At 41.5% G+C, this 20,553-nt stretch overlaps 1 protein-coding gene and 1 non-coding gene across 5 annotated transcripts in view; one reads left to right on the forward strand and one right to left on the reverse strand.

Moving 5' to 3' along the window:
* The first annotated feature begins 8,099 nt into the window (after positions 1-8,099).
* Positions 8,100-8,208, forward strand: LOC112925428 (U6 spliceosomal RNA). The gene has a single exon (XR_003236121.2). It is a non-coding gene; the product is annotated as a U6 spliceosomal RNA (small nuclear RNA).
* A 10,399-nt stretch (positions 8,209-18,607) lies between these two features.
* Positions 18,608-20,553, reverse strand: part of PUS7 (pseudouridine synthase 7) — a 58,066-nt gene continuing 56,120 nt past the window's right edge. For all 4 annotated transcript variants that reach the window (XM_072759935.1, XM_072759933.1, XM_072759932.1 and 1 more), the window contains 2 exons: positions 20,331-20,422; positions 18,608-19,725 (listed from right to left, as the gene is read on the reverse strand). In XM_072759935.1, the coding sequence (XP_072616036.1) occupies positions 19,589-19,725; positions 20,331-20,422 (229 nt within the window). In that variant the 3' untranslated portion in view covers positions 18,608-19,588. The remainder of the gene's footprint in view (positions 19,726-20,330; positions 20,423-20,553) is intronic.

Here is a 20,553-nt window from a genome sequence, read left to right on the forward strand (position 1 = left end):
CATATATCTTAAATAATTTAAAATACTAACAATTACCCAAGCTACAAACTCCCTATGATGACTTTCCCTCCTTCTCAAATTCATCTCATGGTTACACTCATTATTGTTTATATTTCTGTAAGTTACTCTAAATGCATTTGGAAACAAACGGGTGCTATGTTATTTTAAAGCTTTTTTTTTTTTTTTTAATATAGCTCTGCAGGCAAAGTAAAAAGAAAGAAAAGAGAGAAAGAACTAGAATAGAAGGGTAGGAAATGAAAAATGAAAGTCACCCCTTCCTCATTCCCAGGTCCACATACACATACAGAAAACCACTGTTATTCGTTTCTGGTTTTCATTATCTAGTTCAATATCCTTAGAACATGAAATAAAATCCTTCCCTATTTGTATCCTGACTTTACAGTGTATTTTCTTCTTCCAGGTATATAAGTAATTTATTACACTGACTCTTCTCATTTACTCCCAACAGTTTTGGTTGGCTTTTTTTTTTTTTTTAAGATTTTATTTATTCATTCATGAGAGACACACAGGGAGAGGCAGACACACAGGGAGAGGGAGAAGCAGGCTCCAAGCAGGGAGCCCGACGTGGGACTCGATCCTGGGTCTCCAGGGTCACGACCTGGGCCAAAGGCAGGCACTAAACCACTGAGCAACCCAGGAGTCCCCCAGTTGGCTTTTACTTCTACACCTACTGGCTATCTTTTCGTCTTTAGATATTATATGAAGTCATATACTTTTTATTTATTTGAGAGAAAGAGAAAAAGCACAGACAGGGAGTTTGGAGAAGAGGCAGAGGGAGAAGCAGGCTCCCCCCGTCGAGCAGGAAGCCTGATTTGGGGCTGGATCCGAGGACCTGGAGATTGTGACCTGAGCCCAAGGCAGACGCTCAACCATCTGAGCCACCCTGGAGGCCCTGAAGTCATCTACTTCTTGAGTAATAAATGTCACATTGTGTCTACTGATTTCCCTCTATGAAAATGAGTGAATTAATGTATTAATTATTTTAATCACCACCCAATTTTTCTTGAAGTATTATCTTGCTTTATCAAGACAAATATTTATACATTGTTTATCCACTTAAATATAAAGTTGAATTTCCTCTTGGCTACAGGAAGCCATGTGTTTTTTGCCTCGGAGGCTTTGTATTTGCTCTTCATGGATCACTTGATTCAGAGCTTGGCCACCTCCCCAGAGGTGTGTCTTCCCATTTGAAAGAGAGTAAACCCATGCAGGGAGTTTTGTTGTGTTCACTGAATGTTCCCAGTGCCAGGCAAAGTTCTTGGCTAATAGGGGCTCAATAAACATTTATTTATTTACTTAAAGACTTTATTTTTTTATTTGAGGGAGAGCATGAGCAGAGGGCAGAGGGAGAAGCAGGCTCCCCGCTAAGCAGGGAGCCAGCCGTGAGGCTCGATCCCGGGACTGGGAGATCGTGACCCAAGCTGAAGGAAGACGCTTAACTGAATGAGCCACCCACGTGCCCTCAATAAACATTTATTGAAAGAATAAATCCTAAAGGAACACCAGAGAAGTAGTGTCATAAAAGCTGTGAATGTGCAAATATTATTACAGAACCAAGTAGCGTATTGGGACCAATAAAAAAAGGGAAGATGTAACTCTCTGTCATTAACATTTTGGCAAAGAAGAATCTTCCACATATTTCCTCTTTTATTTCTAATATGAACTGTGTTGTACTTTAGTTTCTAACTGCTACTCCCACATCAACTTCCTTTTTTGAATTATTATCATTACTATTTCTTAGCGATCTCTACACCCAACTTGGGGCTTAAACTCATGACCCCAAGATCAAGAGTCACATGCCCTACTGACTGAGCCAGCCAGGTGCTCCTTTTGGATTTAAAAATTTTTTTGGAGAATTTCTTCAAAAAATTTCCCATGCAGGGAATATCTTTATGTCTGTAGGTATCTTCATTTTACCTTCACATTTGATTGATGCCTTGACTAAATATAGAATTCTAGGTTCTAACACTTCTCTCTTCGAACTCTGGAGACATTGCTGCAATATCCTCCAGCATTTGGTGATGAGAAATCTGAAATCAGCCTGATTTGGACACCCTGCAAGTGGACATGGCTTTTCACCCTCCTCTTGGGAAGATTTTTGGTTCTGAAATCTCATGAGAGTGAGTGGGCCTTTCCAATTAGTCCTGCTTGACACTTAGTGAGTGGCATTTTTCTTGAGTTAGAGGAAACGTTCCAGGATTTATTTCTCTACTCTATAGTCTTTGTTCTCCTTCTTTACACAGACATAGTCTCCATCAGCTGTCTGATTTCTTATCTGAGAGGCTTTCTCTACTTTGTCCTCCCAATTACCCGGCCTTCCACTTGTCCATTTTATCATTTTTCCAATCCATTACATTACTTTGGCAATCACTCTTCCCGTTGTCCAATCAATCCCCTTTCCTTGCAGACTGTTTGTTTGATTGATGCACTACCCTCTGAGTATACTAATTGGGCCAATTTGAAATTCTCTTCTGTTTCTAGAGTTATTTATGTGTCCTGTGGGGTCCATGATTCTATGTGTTCATTCTTATCCTTCCCTTCCATGCTGCTGCCACCTTTCTTCCTGTCTAGTGGGCTCTTTCATTCAGATGTAGGAGGGAAGGCCCCTGGGGGTGAGCCTAGGCCACCGTGGGCAGGTCTCTTAAGTAGCAATGTTCTGGGGCTCCAGGGGACCTCTTCCTGTGGGGAGAGCAAGCTACTTCTGTGTAAACAGAGCCCACCTTCCAGCGTGCCTCGCTAAAAGAAGTGTCGGCGAGGAGCCAGCAGGCAGGCTGGGGAACCCCACAATCACCAAATTAGAAAGGGTTGTCCTTTAGGTGGAACAGGTTAAGCGTGTTTTTCTCCTAGGCAGTGCTCCCTTCCCCTCCTCCCCACTCCCACCCACGGTGGTGTTCTGAACTCAGGTGCTGCTCTCCTTGGGCCACCTGCCCACTTTCTTCAGGCAACTGTTTGCTAGCTTTATCCAAAGGGTAAGAGCACTTGGAACGGAGCCTAGAGCTTCACAAAGTGCCCAGCAAATATTTGTTGAACAAATAAATGATGGAAAACGAGAGAGGAGGTAACCAACTGTCCTTGTAATTCCAAGCATGCTTCTCTTTTTAAAGATTTTATTTATTTATGAGAGACACAGAAAGACAGAGAGAGGCAGAGACACAGGCAGAGGAGAAGCAGGCTCCACGCAGGGAACCCGACATGGGACTCGATCCCGGGACTCTGGGATCACGCCCTGAGCTGAAGGCAGGCACTAAATCGCTGAGCCACCCGGGCAACCCAAATTAATGCATTTTAAAAAAATTTTATTTATTTATTCATGAGAGACACACTCAGAGAGAGAGAGAGAGAGGCAGAGACCCAGGCAGAGGGAGAAGCAGGCTCCATGCAGGGAGCCCGACGTGGGACTCAACCCCGGGTCTCCAGGATCATGCCCTGGGCCCAAGGCAGCACTAAACCACTGAGCCACCTGGGCTGCCCAAATTAATGCATTTTTTAAAAAAAGTTTTATTTAAGTAATCTCTACACCCCACATGAGGCTAGAACCTTACAACCCTGATATCAAGAGTCGTGAACTCCTCTGACTGAGCAAGCCAGGTGCCCCTTAAAACATTTTTATTGGATAAAATCAGTGATTATGAATAATAGATGAAATTTCAAAAAATATAGTTTTGTCTGTTGAATATAAACCTTATTTGAAATAAATTTGGCTTTTAAAGAAAAAAGAAGTATAGAGCATTGCATGGAAAAAAGTTGCAGTGTAGTATACACATATTATATCCAGATTAAAAATGTGTGTGTGTGTGTATGTGTGTGTGTCTATGCATATCTTTGTGTGCATAGAGATATGGAAATATACACAGAAATAACAGCAAACTATTAACAAGTCATGTTAAGAGGTTTAGGATTGGGATCCCTGGGTGGCGCAGCGGTTTGGTGCCTGCCTTTGGCCCAGGGCGCGATCCTGGAGACCCGGGATCGAATCCCACGTCGGGCTCCCGGTGCATGGAGCCTGCTTCTCCCTCTGCCTGTGTCTCTGCCTCTCTCTCTCTCTCTGTGACTATCAAAAATAAAATAAAATGTCTTTAAAAAAAAAAAAAGAGGTTTAGGATTAATACAATGGTGACTGAGAAGCACTAGAATCATGACATTTCTTCTAAGAGGGACTATTTTTTATTTTTATTTATTTGAGGGGGTGGGGAGGCACAAGCCGACTCCACACTGAGCACAGAGCCCAGCACAGGGCTTGATCCCACCACCTGAGCCAAAATTAAGAGTCGGAGGTGAAACCCACTGAGCCATTCAGGTGCCCCAACAGGGACTGTTTATAATTATGTATATGTTTTAATATAATTAAACCAATGTTATTATAATTTATAAATAGAAAATATTTAATATAATTATGATCATGAAAAAATACATACTGGGGAACTTCCAGTTTCAGTTTTTGTGTGTGTGTGTATGTGTGTTTAAGATTTTAAAAATCGGGGACACCTGGGTGGCTCAGCGGTTAAGTGTCTGCCTTCAGCCCAGGGAGTGATCCCGAGGTCCTGGGATCAAGTCCCGCATTGGGCTCCCTTCAGGGAGCCTGCTTCTCCCTCTGCCTGTGTCTCTGCCTCTCTCTGTGTGTCTCTCATGAATAAATAAATAAAATCTAAAAAAAAAAAATTTTTTTTTAAATTTATTCATGAGAGACAGAGAGAGAGACAGAGACACGGGCAGAGGGAGAAGCAGGACCCCAGGATCACAACCTAAGCCAAAGGCAGATGCTCAACCACTGAGCCACCCAGGTGCCCCAGTTTCAGTTCCAATATATAAAGAGTCTGGAAGTTGTCACTCATGTCCTTATAAGAAAAAAACCTGAACAAACTGAAAATGAAGGACTTGAATGGGTTTTCTTGGAGCTACTAGAGAATTCAGGCTGTGGCACAAACTGAGCTCAGAATCTGGAGAAGAGCACACAGAATCACAGATGAGATCAGCTTACCTGGGACAGAAGCCACCAGAGCCATAACCTGGGAGGAAGACCAACACTGTACCTGACCCATTGCTAGGGGCTGGGTGTGGGCTACAGCGGGGCAGGAAACTCCTGAGGCTGTGCTCTGAGCCAGGCCTCCACATTCTAGTAGATTTTACTTCTAGAAACCCCACTGGGTTCTCATTATGAAGAACCAAGAAGTAACACTTGTGTTTCCAGCAGGGGGAGGGGAAAAGTAATTTTGAATATGAATAATTTTGAATTATGCACGAGAGTTCTCCTATTATTTATATTTCTCTGACTCTGGGGGGACGGGGGGGGGGGGGGGGGGGGGGACAAATTACCCAAAGCCAGGCCCCTTTAGCCTTCCTGTCACATCTAAGAGGAAAAATACAGAGACACTTGTGAAAGTCATAGCCTAGGGACACAGACCTAAAAGACTGAGGTTTAGTATAGGATTACAGAAAATCTTCTCACTCCTTTACCATGTCAACAGGGCTACAGAATAGCAACAGTGGATTACAGTCGAAAGAGCTGCAAAGGTGCAGATTCTATTTAAGGAGTTTTCAGGGAATCTCAAGGACAACAGGGGAGACAAAAACAAGGACATGAGAGGCAGGGAAAGCCTCTGACACCTACAGCTCCAGCAAACAGGAAAGTAGTCCAGCTGCTAGCCAGGTCAACACCAACCCACACACTGAACACATACTTCTCTCCTATTACCCGATACATGAAGTCTGGCCCTCAACAAAAATTTGTAAGTCATATTAAGTTTCAAGGCAAAAAAACCCCCAGAGTCTGAAGAGGCAAACCAAGCATCAGAACCAGATTCAAACATAGTACAGATTTTTGAGTTTCAAAGAATGAGGGACACTTGGGAGGCATAGCGGTTGGGCGTCTGCCTTTGGCCCAGGGTGTGATCCTGGGGTCCCGGGATTGAGTCCCACATCGGGCTCCCTGCATGGAGCCTGCTTCTCCCTCTGCCTGTCTCTGCCTCTCTCTGTGTCTGTCTCTCATGAGTAAATAAATAAAATCTTAAAAAAACAACAACAACAAAAAACGGGCAGCCTGGGTGGCTCAGCGGTTTAGTGCCACCTTCAGTCCAGGGGGGGATCCTGGAGACCCGGGATCGAGTCCCATGTTGGGCTCCCTGCATGGAGCCTGCTTCTCCCTCTGCCTGGGTCTCTGCCTCTGTCTGTCTCTCTCTCTCTCTGTCTCTCATGAATAAATAAGTAAAATCTTAAAAAAAGAAAAACCTTCCCAAACTGAAATGCAGAGAAAAAATAATGAAAGGGCAAAAGAAAACCAAACAAAAACCCAGAATAGAATATCTAAATTGTGGGACAATTTCAAAAGGTGCAGTATCTATGTAATTGGAGTAGCAGAAGGAAGTGAAAATAGAGCAAAAGAAATAATTTGAAGTAATAACAGCCAAGAATTTTCCAAAATTAATGACACCAAATGACAGATCCATTTGAGATCTGTGGTGGTGGTGGTGAGAACGCTCACCACCAAGATTCAGAGAATACCAAGCAGGATAAATACTAAAAACTACAACTAAGCTTATCATATTCAAACTGCAGGAAATTAAAGACCAAGAGGAAATCATCAAAGAATCCAGGGGGGGAAATGCCTTACCTATAGAGGAATAAGGATAGGAATTACTTGGCCTTCTCATCAGAATCCATGAGAGCAAGAAGAGAGTGGAGTGAAATATTTAAAGTGTTGAAAGAAGGGGCGTCTGGGTGGCTCAGTCGGTTAAACATCTGCCTTTGGTTCAGATCATGATTTCAGGAATTGAGCCCCATGTTGGGTTCCCTGTTGAGTGAGGAGTCTGCTTCTCTACCTCTCCTTCTGCCGCCCTCCCACGCTTGCTGTCTCTCTACTGCTCTCTTTCAAATAAATAAAATCTTGAAGAAAAAAGTATTGAAAGAAAAACTCACTAACTTAGAATTCTATATACCCAGTAAAATCATTCTGCAAAAGTGAAGGAGAAATAAAGACTTTCTCAGACAAACAAAAACTGAGGGAATTTCTCACCAGAATGCTTGACTTTCCAGAAATGTTAAAAGAAGTTACACAGGAAGAGGAAAAATTATACAGGTCAAGAAGTTGGATGTACAAAAAGAAAGAGCATCATAAATGGAACAAATTAATGTAAAATATGACCTTGTACATTTTTTACTCTTTTTTAAGTAAGTTTTTATTTATTTATTTATTTAATTTATTTAAATAAAAATGAAATTCTTTTTTTTCTTTTAAGATTTTATTTATTTACTCATGAAAGACACACAGAGAGAGACAGAGACACAGGCAGAGGGAGAAGCAGGCTCCATGCAAGAAGCCCGATGTCAGACTCAATCCTGGGACCCCGGGGTCACACCCTGAACCAAAGGCAAACGCTCAACAGCTGAGCAACCCAGGAGTCCCAAGTTATTACTTTTTAAAAATTAAATTTTTATTTTTTTAGAGAGAGTGTTCATGCAAGTGGGAGTAGGGGGAGAGGGAGAGCATCCTAAGCAGACTCCTCACTGAGCCTAACACGGGGCTCTATCTCATGATGCTGAGATCATGACCTGAACTGAAATCAAGAGTCAGACACTAACCAACTGAGCCACCCAGGTGCCCCTTTATCTTCCTTTTTTTTTTTTTTTTTAAGATTTCTTATTTTTAAGAAAAAAAGCCCCAATGTGGGGCTCAAACTCACAACTCTGAGATCAAGGGTTGCATGTTTTACTGATAGAGCCAGCCAGGCACCCTTATATTTCTTATTCTGAATCAAGCAAATAAGTAACTCTTTGTTTAAAATAATAATGGTAATAGTGAATTGGGTGATTATAGCGTATGGAAAAGTGAAGTGAATAAAAGCAATGTTATAAGGAATAGCACAAAGGAACTGGGAGTACTCTATTATATGGTACCTGCACTACCCACAAAGAACCTGTATTATCCATGAATCAATAGAGTGTTGAGAGTAGATTGTGTTAGTTATAAATGTATATTATAAATTTTAGGATAGTCACTAACAGTTCTTGAAAAGTAGAACATTGATACACTTAGAGGTTAGAAAATGGAATCCTATACAATGCTCATTTAAAACCACAGGAGGGTGCTCGCTTCGGCAGCACATATACTAAAAAATTGGAATGATACAGGGAAGATTAGCATGGCCCCTGTGCAAGGATGACATGCAAATTCGTGAAGTGTTAAAAAATAAATAAATAAATAAATAAATAAATAAATAAATAATAAATAATAAATAAATAAATAAATAAATAAATAAATAAATAAAATAAAACCACAGGAGGCATGGGGTGCCTCGGTGGTGCAGTTGGTTAAGCATCCAATGGAGGACTCTCTCTCCCTCTCCCTTTTTCTCTCTTTAAAAATAAAATGTAAAATAAATAACTCTTTAAAAATAAAATTAAACCAGGGAAGAAAAAGATGAGAGGAAAAAAAGGTACAAAGAACTAGTGCAACAAACAGAAAACAAATAGATATTAATCCTACCATTTAACAGTCAAATTAAGGGGACGCCTGGGTGGCTCAGTGGTTGAGCATCTGCCTTCAGCTCAGGTCATGATCCTGGGATCTGGGATCAAGTCCCGCATTGGGCTCCCTGCAGGGAGCCTGCTTCTGCCTTTGCCTGTGTCTCTGCTTCTCTCTCTCAGTCTGTGTCTCTCATGAATAAATAAATACATCTTTAAAAAACAAAATCAAATTAAGTGTGAATGATACTAATCAGAGAAGTGTCAGAGTGAGAGACACCTGGGTAGCTCAGCTGTTAAGCGTCTGCCTTCGGCCCAGGGCATGATCCTGGAGTTCCGGGATCAAGTCCCACATGGGGCTCCCTGCGTGGGGCCTGCTTCTCCCTCTGCCTGTGTCTCTGCGTCTCTCTCGAATAAATAAATAAAATCTTTAAAAACGAAAAGAAAAGTGTCAGAGTGGATCAAAAAATCCAAGACTGAACTGTATGTTGTCTAAAAGAAGTCCACTATAAATATAAAAATATAAGCTAAAAGTAAAGTGATGGAGGAAGATATATCCTACAAACACTTAGAAAAAGAAACCTGGAGTAGCTGTATTAATTTCAGATTTCAGAAGAAGGGAAATGAGCAGAGATAAAGTGGGGCATTATGCAAAGATAAAGGGGTCAATTCTTCAAGAAGACATAATAGTCTTAAACAATTATGCAGCTCACAATAGTGCATCAAAATATGTGAAGCAAAGGGACACCTGGGTGGCGCAGTGGTTGAGCATCTGCCTTTGGCTCAGGTCGTGATTCTAGGTCCTGGGACTGAGTCCCACAGGGAGCCTGCTTCTCCATCTGCCTAGGTCTCTGCCTCTCACTCTGTGTATTCCACAAATAAAAAACAAAACAAAACAAAACATATGAGGGAAAAACTAACATAAATGCAAGGAGAAATAGACAAACCCACTACTGCGGCTAGAGCTCCAACACTCTTCTTTTAGGAATGAATAGATCCAGAAGGCAGAAAATCAGTAAGGATGCAGTTGACCTGAACAGCGCCATCAATCAACTTGATCTGCTTGACATTCATAGCATATTTTTTTCTTAAGATTTTATTTATTTATTCATAGAGACAGAGAGAGAGAGAGAGGCAGAGACACAGGCAGAGGGAGAAGCAGGCATCATACAGAGAGCCTGACGTGGGACTCGATCCGGGGTCTCCAGGATCACGCCCTGGGCTGCAGGCGGCGCTAAACCGCTGCGTCACCAGGGCTGCCCCATTCATAGAATATTTTATCCAACAACAGCAGAACACACATTCTTCTCAAGCTCACGTGGAACACTCACCACCAAGATAAACCATATTCTGGGCCATAAAACATACTTGAAGGAATTTTTTTAAAAAGAGATATATACAAAGTAATATTCAGATCATATGAATTTACTTATTTATTTGAAAGAGAGAACATGAGACAGAGCAAGCGAATATGAGCGGTGGGGGTGTGTGCGGGGGGCTGAAGGGGAGGGAGAAGCAGATTCCCCACTGAGCAGGGAGCCTGATATGGAACTTGATCCCAGGACCGCAGGATTATGACCTAAGGTGAAGGCAGATGCTTAACCAACTGAGCCACTCAGGTGCCCCAGATCACATTAATTTAGACGAGAAATCAATAGATACCTTGAAAACCCCAAATATCTGGAGATTACACAAGACACTTTAAGAAACATACTGGTCAAAAAAGAGGCTGCAGGAAAAAAATTAAACATATTTTGAACTAAATAAAAATGAAAATACAACTTATCAAAATTTGTGGAATGTTGCAAAATCAGTGCTTAGCAGGACAGTTATAACATTAAATGCGTATTCTAGAAAAGAAGAAAGACCTAACATCAATGATCGAAGCTTCCCTCTTAGGAAAATAGAGAAAGAAGGGTAATTTATGCTTAAAGCAAAGAAAGAAAGACAATAATAAGAGCGGAAATCAGTGAAATCAAGGCGTGCCTGGGTGGCTCAGTCGGTTAAGTGTCTGCCTTCAGCTCAGGTCATGATCCCAGAGTCCTGGGCCGGAGACCAACATTGGGCTCCCTGCTCAGTGGAGAACCTGCTTCTCCCTCTCCCTCTGCCCCTCCCTCTGCTCATGCTCTCTCCCTTTCTCAAAATAAATAAAATCTTTAAAAAAAGGTAACAAACTATTAGAGAAAATCATCTAGTTTTTTGCTTTAACGTTTAGTCTTACCATTAATATTTTAATGGACTGTAAATGGATATTCTCTGGTTTTTATTTTTATAAAAGATTTTATTTATTCATGAGAGAGAGAGAGAGAGAGAGAGAGAGAGAAGCAGGCTCCACGCAGGGAGCCTGATGCAGGACTCGATCCCGGGTCTCCAGGATCACACCCTGGGCCAAAGGCAGGCGCTAAACCGCTTGAGCCACCCAGGGATCCCCTTTTTTCACTTTTTTAAAGTAAGCTCTACAGTCAATGTGGAGCTTGAATCATGACCCCAAGATCAAGAGTTGCATGCTCCACTGACTGAGCCAGCCAGGTGCCCCTCTTTGGTTTTAGAAGTAGCTCTGGGTCAGCGTAGTTATGTCTTTTCATTTAATTTTTTAACTTGAGTACAGTTGACAATGTTACCTTAGTTTCAGGTAACAACACAGTAATTCAACTTCTCTGTGTTATGCTGTGCTCACAAGTGTTAGCTACCCTCGGTCACCATACAGCACTATTACAGGATCAGTTCTGCCTTTATAATTGTCTGTCTTTGCCCACCCTAAAATCAGGACATTATGCATCTAAGAACAAATATATCCTTAATGTTTTACGTGTCACGAACTTTTCAAAGTTCTGTGAAAAACAACTATCTCCACTATCTCGACTATCCACGTAACAAAGCTTCCACTTTCTGATTTATTTTCCTTTTTATTTTTTTTTTAAAGATTTTATTTTATTTATTTATTTCTGAGAGACACACACAGAGAGAGAGGCAGAGACACAGGCAGAGGGAGAAGCAGGCTCCTTGTGGGAAGCCTGATATGGGACTCGATCCCAGGACTCCAGTATCACGCCCTGAGCCAAAGGCAAACGCTCAACTGCTGAGCCACCCAGGTGTCCCCTGATTTATTTTCCAAAGTTGTATTATGCTGCTGGGTTTTCCATTCACGTCATACTTTTTGGACTGTTTTCCCCTTGCATCAGTTGCTATATGCACAGGAAGGAGCTCCTTCAAGGCAAGGTGTACTCAAGATACCAACACAGCGCTTTCCACATCCTAGGAACACAATAAGCATTTGTGGAATGAATGCGGCATGTCTTTCCTACAAAAAAGCTAGAGATATCAATAAGCTGTATTTATTTATTTATTCTTAAAAATGATTATTTATCTGAGAGACAGACAGACAGAGATAGTGACAGAGATAGCATGAGCAGGCAGGAGAGGAAGAGGCAGGCTTCCCGATGAGCAGGGAGCCTGACAAGGGGATTGATCCCAGGACCCGGGGATCATGACCTGAGCTGAAGGCAGATGCTTAAGGGCACCGAATGAGCCACCCAGGCGCCCCAAGCTGTGCTGTATTTAAAGTAAACTTTATCTTGTGGGGGACAGGACAGGCAAAATAAGGGAAGAGGATTAAAAGTACAAACTTAGTTATTAAATAAGAAGGAATGGGGGGTACAATGTACAGCAAAGGGAATATAGTTAATAACATGTAACCAATTTGTACAGTAGCTAGATGTATCAAGAGGATCACTTTGTAAAGTATACAAATGTTGAATCACTATATTTTACACCTGAAACTAATATTGTATGTCAACTACACTTTAATTAAAAAAAAATAAACCAGAGCAGCCCGGGTGGCTCAGTGGTTTAGCGCTGCCTTCGGCCCAGGGCATGATCCTGGAGATCCAGGATCGAGTCCTATGTCAGGCTCCCTGAATGGAGCCTGCTTCTTCCTCTGCCTGTGTCTCTGCCTCTCTCTGTGTGTCTCTCATGAATAAATAAATAAAATCTTTAAAAAAAAAGTATCTGATTTTGATTTTCACTTTTTGGAGTTACTCACATTATGACTTCCTCCCAATTAATGCACAGAGGCCCAGGAAAGAAACAGACTTTAACTCAACAAAGCTGTTAATAAAAACAAAAAACAAGTAAGACAAAAATCTCAGCCTTGCTTCAGTCGCTTTACCACCCCCACACCACCTGAGTTCCCAGTTTATACTACTAGTCACATAATCCTCATTCTCATGCCCTGAAACCTCAATTTATATTCCACAGATTTGGAATTTAAAATCTAGAAAGAGACTGCACTAGGGATTAGCTCCTGCATTTAGAGGAGAGAGAAAATTCCTGTGTATCATTGTAACTGCTTAAGGAAAACTTTAAGTGTTCTGAAATATCTCAAAATCTATTAACGATATTTAGGTGTTCCCATAGCAAAAATAATCATCATAAAACTTAATAATTAAGCGTTTCAAAATCATATTTAATTAACTTACTCCCAACCCACATATTCCCAATTATACATAATAAACCATAACACTCAAGATGAATTTGCCATTAAGCAGGTGACATGCAATAAAGGGATCTTTCTAGAACTTCTCTATCCAATATGGTAGTCACTGGTCGCATTTCGCTACTGAGCACTGGAAATGTGGCTAGTCCAAGTTGAGCTCTGTGTTAAGTGTAAAATACTCACTAGATGTTAAAGGCAGTCCAAAAAGGAGAATGTACTTAGCTTTTATTTTTAAGATTTATTTTTAAGTAATCTCTATACCCAAATACAGGGCTAGAACTCACAACCCCGGGATAAAGAGTCACATGCTCTACTGACTGAGCCAACCACGTGTCCCTGTTTTTAGCTTTTAATATTAATGATATGTTGAAGTGGTATTTGGGATATTTGGGTTTAAGTAAAATAAAGTTAATTTTACTTGTCTCTTTTTACTTTAAAAAATTATTTTTATTGCTATTTAAGTGATCTCCACAACCAACATGGGGCATGAACCCATGACCGTGAGATCAAGAGTCATATGCTCTACCAACTAAGCCAGCCAGTGCCCCTCTTTTTACTTTTTTAACTGAAGTACAGGTGACAACAATGTTAGTTTAAGCATACAACATAGTGATTCGACAAGTCTATACACGGCTATGTTCATGAGTGTAGCTGCCGTCTATTACAAAGCTATTACACTATTATTGACTATACCCCCTAAGTTATGACTTATTCCTTCCATAAAACTGGAGGCCTGTATCTCCCACAACCCTTCACCCATTGCCTAATCCCCCTCCCCCCACTCCTCTGGCAATTATCAGTTTATTCTCTGAATTTATGGGCCTGCTTCTTTTTTCTTTAGATTCCACACATATATGAAATCACACAGTATTTTTTCTCCGACTTATTTCACTTGGCATTATACCCTATAAATCCATCCATGTTGTTGTAAATGGCAAGATCTTATCCTCTTTTATAGCTGAGCAAATATTCATTCCATTGTGTCTTTATTCCTTCATCTATCAATGGATCTTTTTACTATCTTAATATGGCTACTAAAAGATTTTTCTACTTTTTAAAGATTTTACTTATTTATTCATGAGAGATACAGAGAGAGAGAGAGAGAGAGAGAGAGAGAGAGGGGCAGACACAGGAAGAGGGAGAAGCAGGCTCCATGCATGGAGCCTGACGTGGGACTCGATCCCGGGTTCCCAGGATCAGGCCCTGGGCTGAAGGTGCTAAACCGCTGAGCCACCCAGGCTGCCCATACTAAAAGATTTTAAATGACGTATGAGGCACACATTACATTTCTATTGGACAGCATTTGAGCTTCTGATGGGATAGGAAGTATACATTACAAAATAAGGATTTTTTTTAAAAGATTTATTTATTCATGAGACATTTTTAAAGATTTATTTATTCATGAGACATTCATGAGATTTATTTATTCATGAGATTTATTTATCGATGAGAGAGAGAATCAGAGACATAGGCAGAGGGAGGGGCAGGCTCCCCACAGAGAGTCTGAGGCAGGACTAGATCCTGGGATCCAGGATCACACCCTGAGCTGAAGGCTCAACCACTGGGCGGCCCAGGCATCCCAGGAGATAAGGGTCTTGAATAACTTCTCCCTGTTGCTCTCTCTTTTACATACTGGCCACTTTTTTTTTTTTTTTTTTTTTTAAGATTTTATTCATTTATTTGAGAGAGAGCACAGTGTGGAGGGGCAGAGGGAGAGGGAGAAGTAGGCTCCCCGCTGAGCAGTAAGCCCAATGAGGGGCTTGATTCCAGGGCCCTGGGATCACAACCTGAGCCGAAGGCAGATGCTTAACTGACTGAGCCACCCAGGCACCCCCATACCGGTCACTTTCCCAGAGTCTTCAGCACAGGTGGAAAAGCTGTAACACATAGTCATCACTGTACTCCTGCTAGACACCAAAACCATATGGATTCTAACCATCCTTGCTTTTTATAGTCGCTGCTTTCATTAGAAGCTACAGTGTGTGCCACTCAAGTATTTTTTATTTACTTTTTAAAAATATTTTATTTATTTATGCATGAGAGACATAGAGGCAGAGACACTGGCAGAGGGAGAAGCAGGCTCCACGCAGGGAGCCCGATGTGGGACTCGATCCCAGGTCTCCAGGATCACACCCCAGGCTGCAGGCGGCGCTGAACCGCTGAGCCACCTGGGCTGCCCTTTTTTATTTACTTTTTAAAGATTTCTTTTTCTTTCTTTTTCTTTCTTCTTTCTTTCTCTCTCTCTCTTCTTTCTCTTTTTTCTTTCTCTTCTTTTTCTTTCTTCTTTCTCTTTCTTTTCCTTTTTCTTTCTCTTTCTTCTTTCTTTTTCTTTCATTCATTCATGAGAGACACAGAGAGAGAGGCAGAGACACAGGCAGAGGGAGAAGCAGGTTCCACGCAGGGAGCCCGATGTGGGACTCGATCCCAGGGCCCCAGGATCACACCCTGAGTCAAAGGTAGATGCTCAACCACTGAGCCACCCAGGCATCCCAAAGGAACATTTTAAATTACATCAGTGAAGTCTTTTTGGGGGATAATTTTCCCATATGGAGCAACAAGGCCATAGAGCCTTAAGTCAGGGTTGACTAAATCTTTGGACAATGTGGATGAAAGCAAGGGCAGAAAAGAACAGGATCGTAGGTGGTCCTGGAGAAAGCCAGAAAATGAAAGCAAGTTGTTTATTATTATTATTATTATTATTATTATTATTATTATTTTTGGAAGCAAGTTTAAAGAGTACTCCTAAGGTGATCTATTTCAAGTGGGAACTCTTAAATCATCAATATGAGCCTTGGATCTAATCGCATTGTCATCCCACTTGCACATGCTGAACATGCACTGAGTATGTGCCCTTCATCGTTAACGTCACTGGGTGTCACATCTGATCAACACAGACTCCTGTGTATCTCAGGTAGCCGATTTGTGATGTCCAGAGTTGGGCCATCCAGCTCAGCAGCCACTGCCCATACATGGCAATGGAGCAGCTGAACTGTCACTAGTACAACTGAAAAGCTGAATTGTAAATTTTATTTAACTTAAAACATTTTTAATTTTTATTATTTTTTTATTTTTTAAAGATTTTATTTATTCATAGAGACAGAGAGAGAGAGAGAGAGAGAGAGGCAGAGACATAGGCAGAGAGAGAAGCAGGCTCCATGCAGAGAGCCCGACGTGGGACTCGATCCAGGGTCCCCAGGATCATGCCCTGGGCTGCAGGCGGTGCTAAACCGCTGCGCCACCAGGGCTGCCCCATTAAAATAACATTTTTTAAAGTTAAATTAAAATTAACCATATATGGCTGGTCACTGCCACACTGGCCACTGCAGGTCTAGAGCCCTGCTCAAGTGAGCAGCACCGGACCTTCCAGGAGTTTGTTAGAAATGCAAAGCATTTCTGACTCCACCTGGAGTTGTGAAGTACATCCCGTAGCGTACAAGATTGCTAGGGGATTCCTATGCACATTTAAGTTTCAAAAGCCCAGGACACCTGGGTGGCTCAGTGGTTGAGGGCCTGCCTTTGGCTCAGGGTGTGATCTCAGCATCCAAGATCCAGTCCCATGTCGGGCTCCTTGTTGGGAACCTGCTTCTCGCTCTGCCCGTGTCCCTGCTTCTCTCTCTCTCTCTCACGAATCTTAAAAAAAAGTTTCAAAAGTCCTTACTTAGAGTAGTGGGTCTCATTTGAAACTGTATTCAAAGTTAGCATCTCTATGTATGCATAGGTGTGTGGGTGTGTTACCCACACTTGCCCTCTCTCTTTCCCCTGGAGACCACATCCATAATTTTTCCTCCGATTTTTCAAGTTTATGATCCAAAACTGAGAAGTTTTAGCCTATAGGAGTATGGCCCCACAGATTAGGAAAGCACATTTCACTGAACAAAGAACACAGTCAAGTTATTCTTTGCTTTGCAAGCATACTCTTCAGTCATGAAGGGCAGGACCTGGCCATTCACAGCTGAGTCCTTCCATTGTGCTTTTACTTCTTCATGTGTGGTGAAGACACAGTACACTGTTTTTGCTCCAAAATAGCACACATAGGGCAGCCCTGGTGGCTTAGCGGTTTGGCACCACCCTTGACCCAGGGCATGATCCGGGGCCCCCGGGATCAAGTCCCACATCAGGGTCCCTGCATGGAGCCTGCTTCTCCCTCTGCCTGTGTCTCTGCCTCTCTCTCATGAATAAATAAAATCTTTAAAAAACCAAACCAAAACACAAAATAGCACACATACACATCTGGAGACTACAACACACACACACACACACACACACACACACACACACACACACACACACTCTATTTGGTATCTCACACACAGATCCTTAGTTTTTTAGTGCAAAATTGGCCACGACTACAAAAAGCATTTTGATACAAATAACAGTTTGTGCTGATTTGTACTGCCTGGCACAACTGCTCAAGTTTTAAGTACTGATGTGTTATTGTAGGTGCTACTAGTTTTTTCGTTGGACTCATCCAGCAAATATATATTTTTTTGCAAATATTTTTTTATTAGTGTAATGGCTGTCTAGTTAGTTACTACCTGCAACATAAAATCACAAATAAAAATAGTTGATAGTATGAGTGTGGTTATTTAGCTTAGTAGAGTGCTGGGTTTACATTATAATATAAAAATAATGGTCTTTCATTATTTCTTTCAGGCAAAAACTTAGAACACAAGGTATATTTATGTTGTGGATGAGGCTGCTTTCATACTTGTAAATCTGCCTCAGAGAAATGTTTCCCCTTTGTCAACATCAACAGAATGTCCTGACAGCTAAGGGAATGATTTATTCCAAGTTGACAAGTCCCTAGAGTTAAACGTTATGTCCCCAAGTCTCAAAATGGCTCTAGAACACTGCTTTGAATCACTCTTTTCCCACTTGTGTTTAAGAAGGAACCTGCACAAACTGGTAGTTGGCTAATGCAGTGTGAAAATAAACTCATCCCATAGGGCCATCATTATTTCCCAGATGAAGAGTACATTTCTAAGTTTAGCCTCACTTTTTTTTTCCCCCAGTAATGTGAATTTAAAGTGCAGAACTACTGAATGCACTTGCATTAGGCAGTTAGAGCCCCTTAATGAGCACTTTTTCACGTATCAGTCTGATGAAGGAAGGTAACTTACAAGCACTGGAAAGTGCCAACAGTCCAATACACATTTAATAGATTTGGCTTTTGTAGGACAAAAGATTCTTTAGAAATTAGCCAGCTAAAATATCCTGCTATTACTAATCCTTTTTCACCTCTGTAGTGTGATGGACACCACTAAAATACAGGGGCTGGAAAACCGTTCTGAATCTTCCATTGCCAGACATGGGACAAATGTCACCCACACCACTGTGGCGTGCTATTCCCGGGAGGGAAACCTTTCTCCATTCTTCTCTCCAGAAAGCACGCTGGGAAGCAAGTGAGGGGGGCTATCGTAAGAATAACCCCAAATCCAGTCCAATAGTTGGACAGTTGGTACACTGAACTGTATTATTCTCATGACATTTCAACCCGATCTTGACACATCTTTGTGTTGCCACACCATTTCAGAAGATCCCTCATTCACTTAGTTCCTCCCCCTCAGTCTGAGCTACGGTTCTTGTGTGCATGCCGTTTTAGATAATTTCTTTGATTAATGTAACTAGGAGAAAGGAGTTTTAAAAAATATTTATTATATTTTGTTCTAAAAGTGGTAGAAAATAAAAATTGGTGCACTTATGTCACACACCCTTGGAAAGGCATATTTAGCCTTTCGCACCAGAGACAAGTGTTACACAATGCCAGAAATGGAGACACCTACGCCCAAGGTGACAAAGGCTGCTGCTGCTTGGAGGGGCCTCGTACAAAGTTTAAAGTTTTCTTCTCTGCTGTCATGTATTTTGGGGCAAATACCAGTCCAGCGGAAAGAGTTCTGAACGTAAAAGGCACCTAGAGTAAAAATCAGACCTTGACTAAAAAAAAAAAAAAAAAAAGCTGGACGTGTTTACATCGAGAAAAAAGGCCTTATCGATGCAACTGTCCTGCAAGGCAAGGATAGTATCAATGCAAAGCTATTGCAACTAAAAGATCTATCAACGCTGACCTAACCCTGGTATAGGAAGGAGTTTGATGATGACAATCACTTTTGCATTTATAAACCTGTAGATGTTTTATCATCATTTAAATAAGCATGAGTACTGTACTTACATTAAGAGGTGGAGGTGGGGTATACTATTTATTCATAGTCAAGATTTGTTTTGTTGCATTTTCTCTTAAAATGCATTGTTGCACACTCCATTCATGGATACATTAAAAACTCATGTTGTCCTTTAAGAATGTAGCAAAACCTAAAACTGCAACTTTAAGCCAAAGTCCTTTTAAATGATTACAAAGCCAATAAAGCTGACATTTTACTATGATTTAAGCACCTGAAATATATTCTGATCAATTTATATCCTCTGAGCTAGAATTAGGATCCTCAGGATTTGTGTATGTGTACAAATATTGCAAATTAAGCTAATAAAAATTTGAAAAAATACAAATAATCTTTAACTACAAAGATCTAAAATACACCTATGGGTCTGTACTAAGAGAAAAATGAACAGGAAGCCAGCAAACACTCGTCTGCATCTTCTAATCTGGGGAGGAAGGACTCAGCGGAGCCAGGTGGTATTCAGCTGGGTCTGGTTCTTGATGCTGGTATCCATTTTTAGCACTTCGCGAATGGCCATGGTAGCGTAGGTAGAAGGAGGGAGAGAAAAATCCATCTTCAGAGCTCTGTATTTGCCCTCTGCCAGGCGAGAGAGAAGAGAAGGGTCAGAAAAGGAAGGCAGCGGCAGACACTGGGGCGAGTCATATCATCGCAAAAGAAAGGAAACAACTGTGCTCTTTTCCCTCCGGCTCGACCTCCCGTGGGGCCTCGGAGAATGAAGCCTGGCCAGGAGATCTGGGAGTAAATGATCTAGCTGAATCTCTGCAGTAATTCTACCTGGAACCTTCACAGAAAGGGCAGACAACAAAAGAGCAACAGGGTGAAAACAGACAAGAGAATGTCGGCAAGAATTTGACAATGACAATGCAGATTTCATGTGTTAGATTCTGTGCCTGGATTTTCACTCACCTGTGTTAACTCGGGGTGGGGATGGGGGTGGGGTGGTGGAGGAAACATTCAATCACCTAAAACCACAACCTTCTGTGACGTTCCTTCATTTCCAGTGAAATCTACTGTTTTCACTATCAAGCTATATACACATGAAACTAAGATGACAAAACACAAAATAGAAATCACTGAGCTGGTGGAAGGAGGTGGTGATTGCGAGAGTGTTTTGTGTTTTGTGTTTTTGATTGGGAAAACATTTCAAAGCTGACGCAGAACTGATGGCGGAGTAAACTTACCAGAAGCAAAAACCGGTGGTGGTTTCCCTTCTAGGTTGTCCACATCTGTGTTGAAGAGTGGAATTTTAGGATCATCGTATGCAACGACCTCCCTTCAAAGTACATAAACAAAGTAAAGTATGAATATGAGTTGCCATCAAAGGTACTAAGCTTCTCATTGCCATTTGCTTAGAAAGGAAAACATATAGGCCTGTTGGAAATAATTCTGGGTGGGATGATTTGA

The sequence above is a fragment of the Vulpes vulpes genome, chromosome 5 (assembly GCF_048418805.1).
Source record: "Vulpes vulpes isolate BD-2025 chromosome 5, VulVul3, whole genome shotgun sequence".
NCBI classification, from domain to species: Eukaryota; Metazoa; Chordata; class Mammalia; order Carnivora; family Canidae; genus Vulpes; species Vulpes vulpes.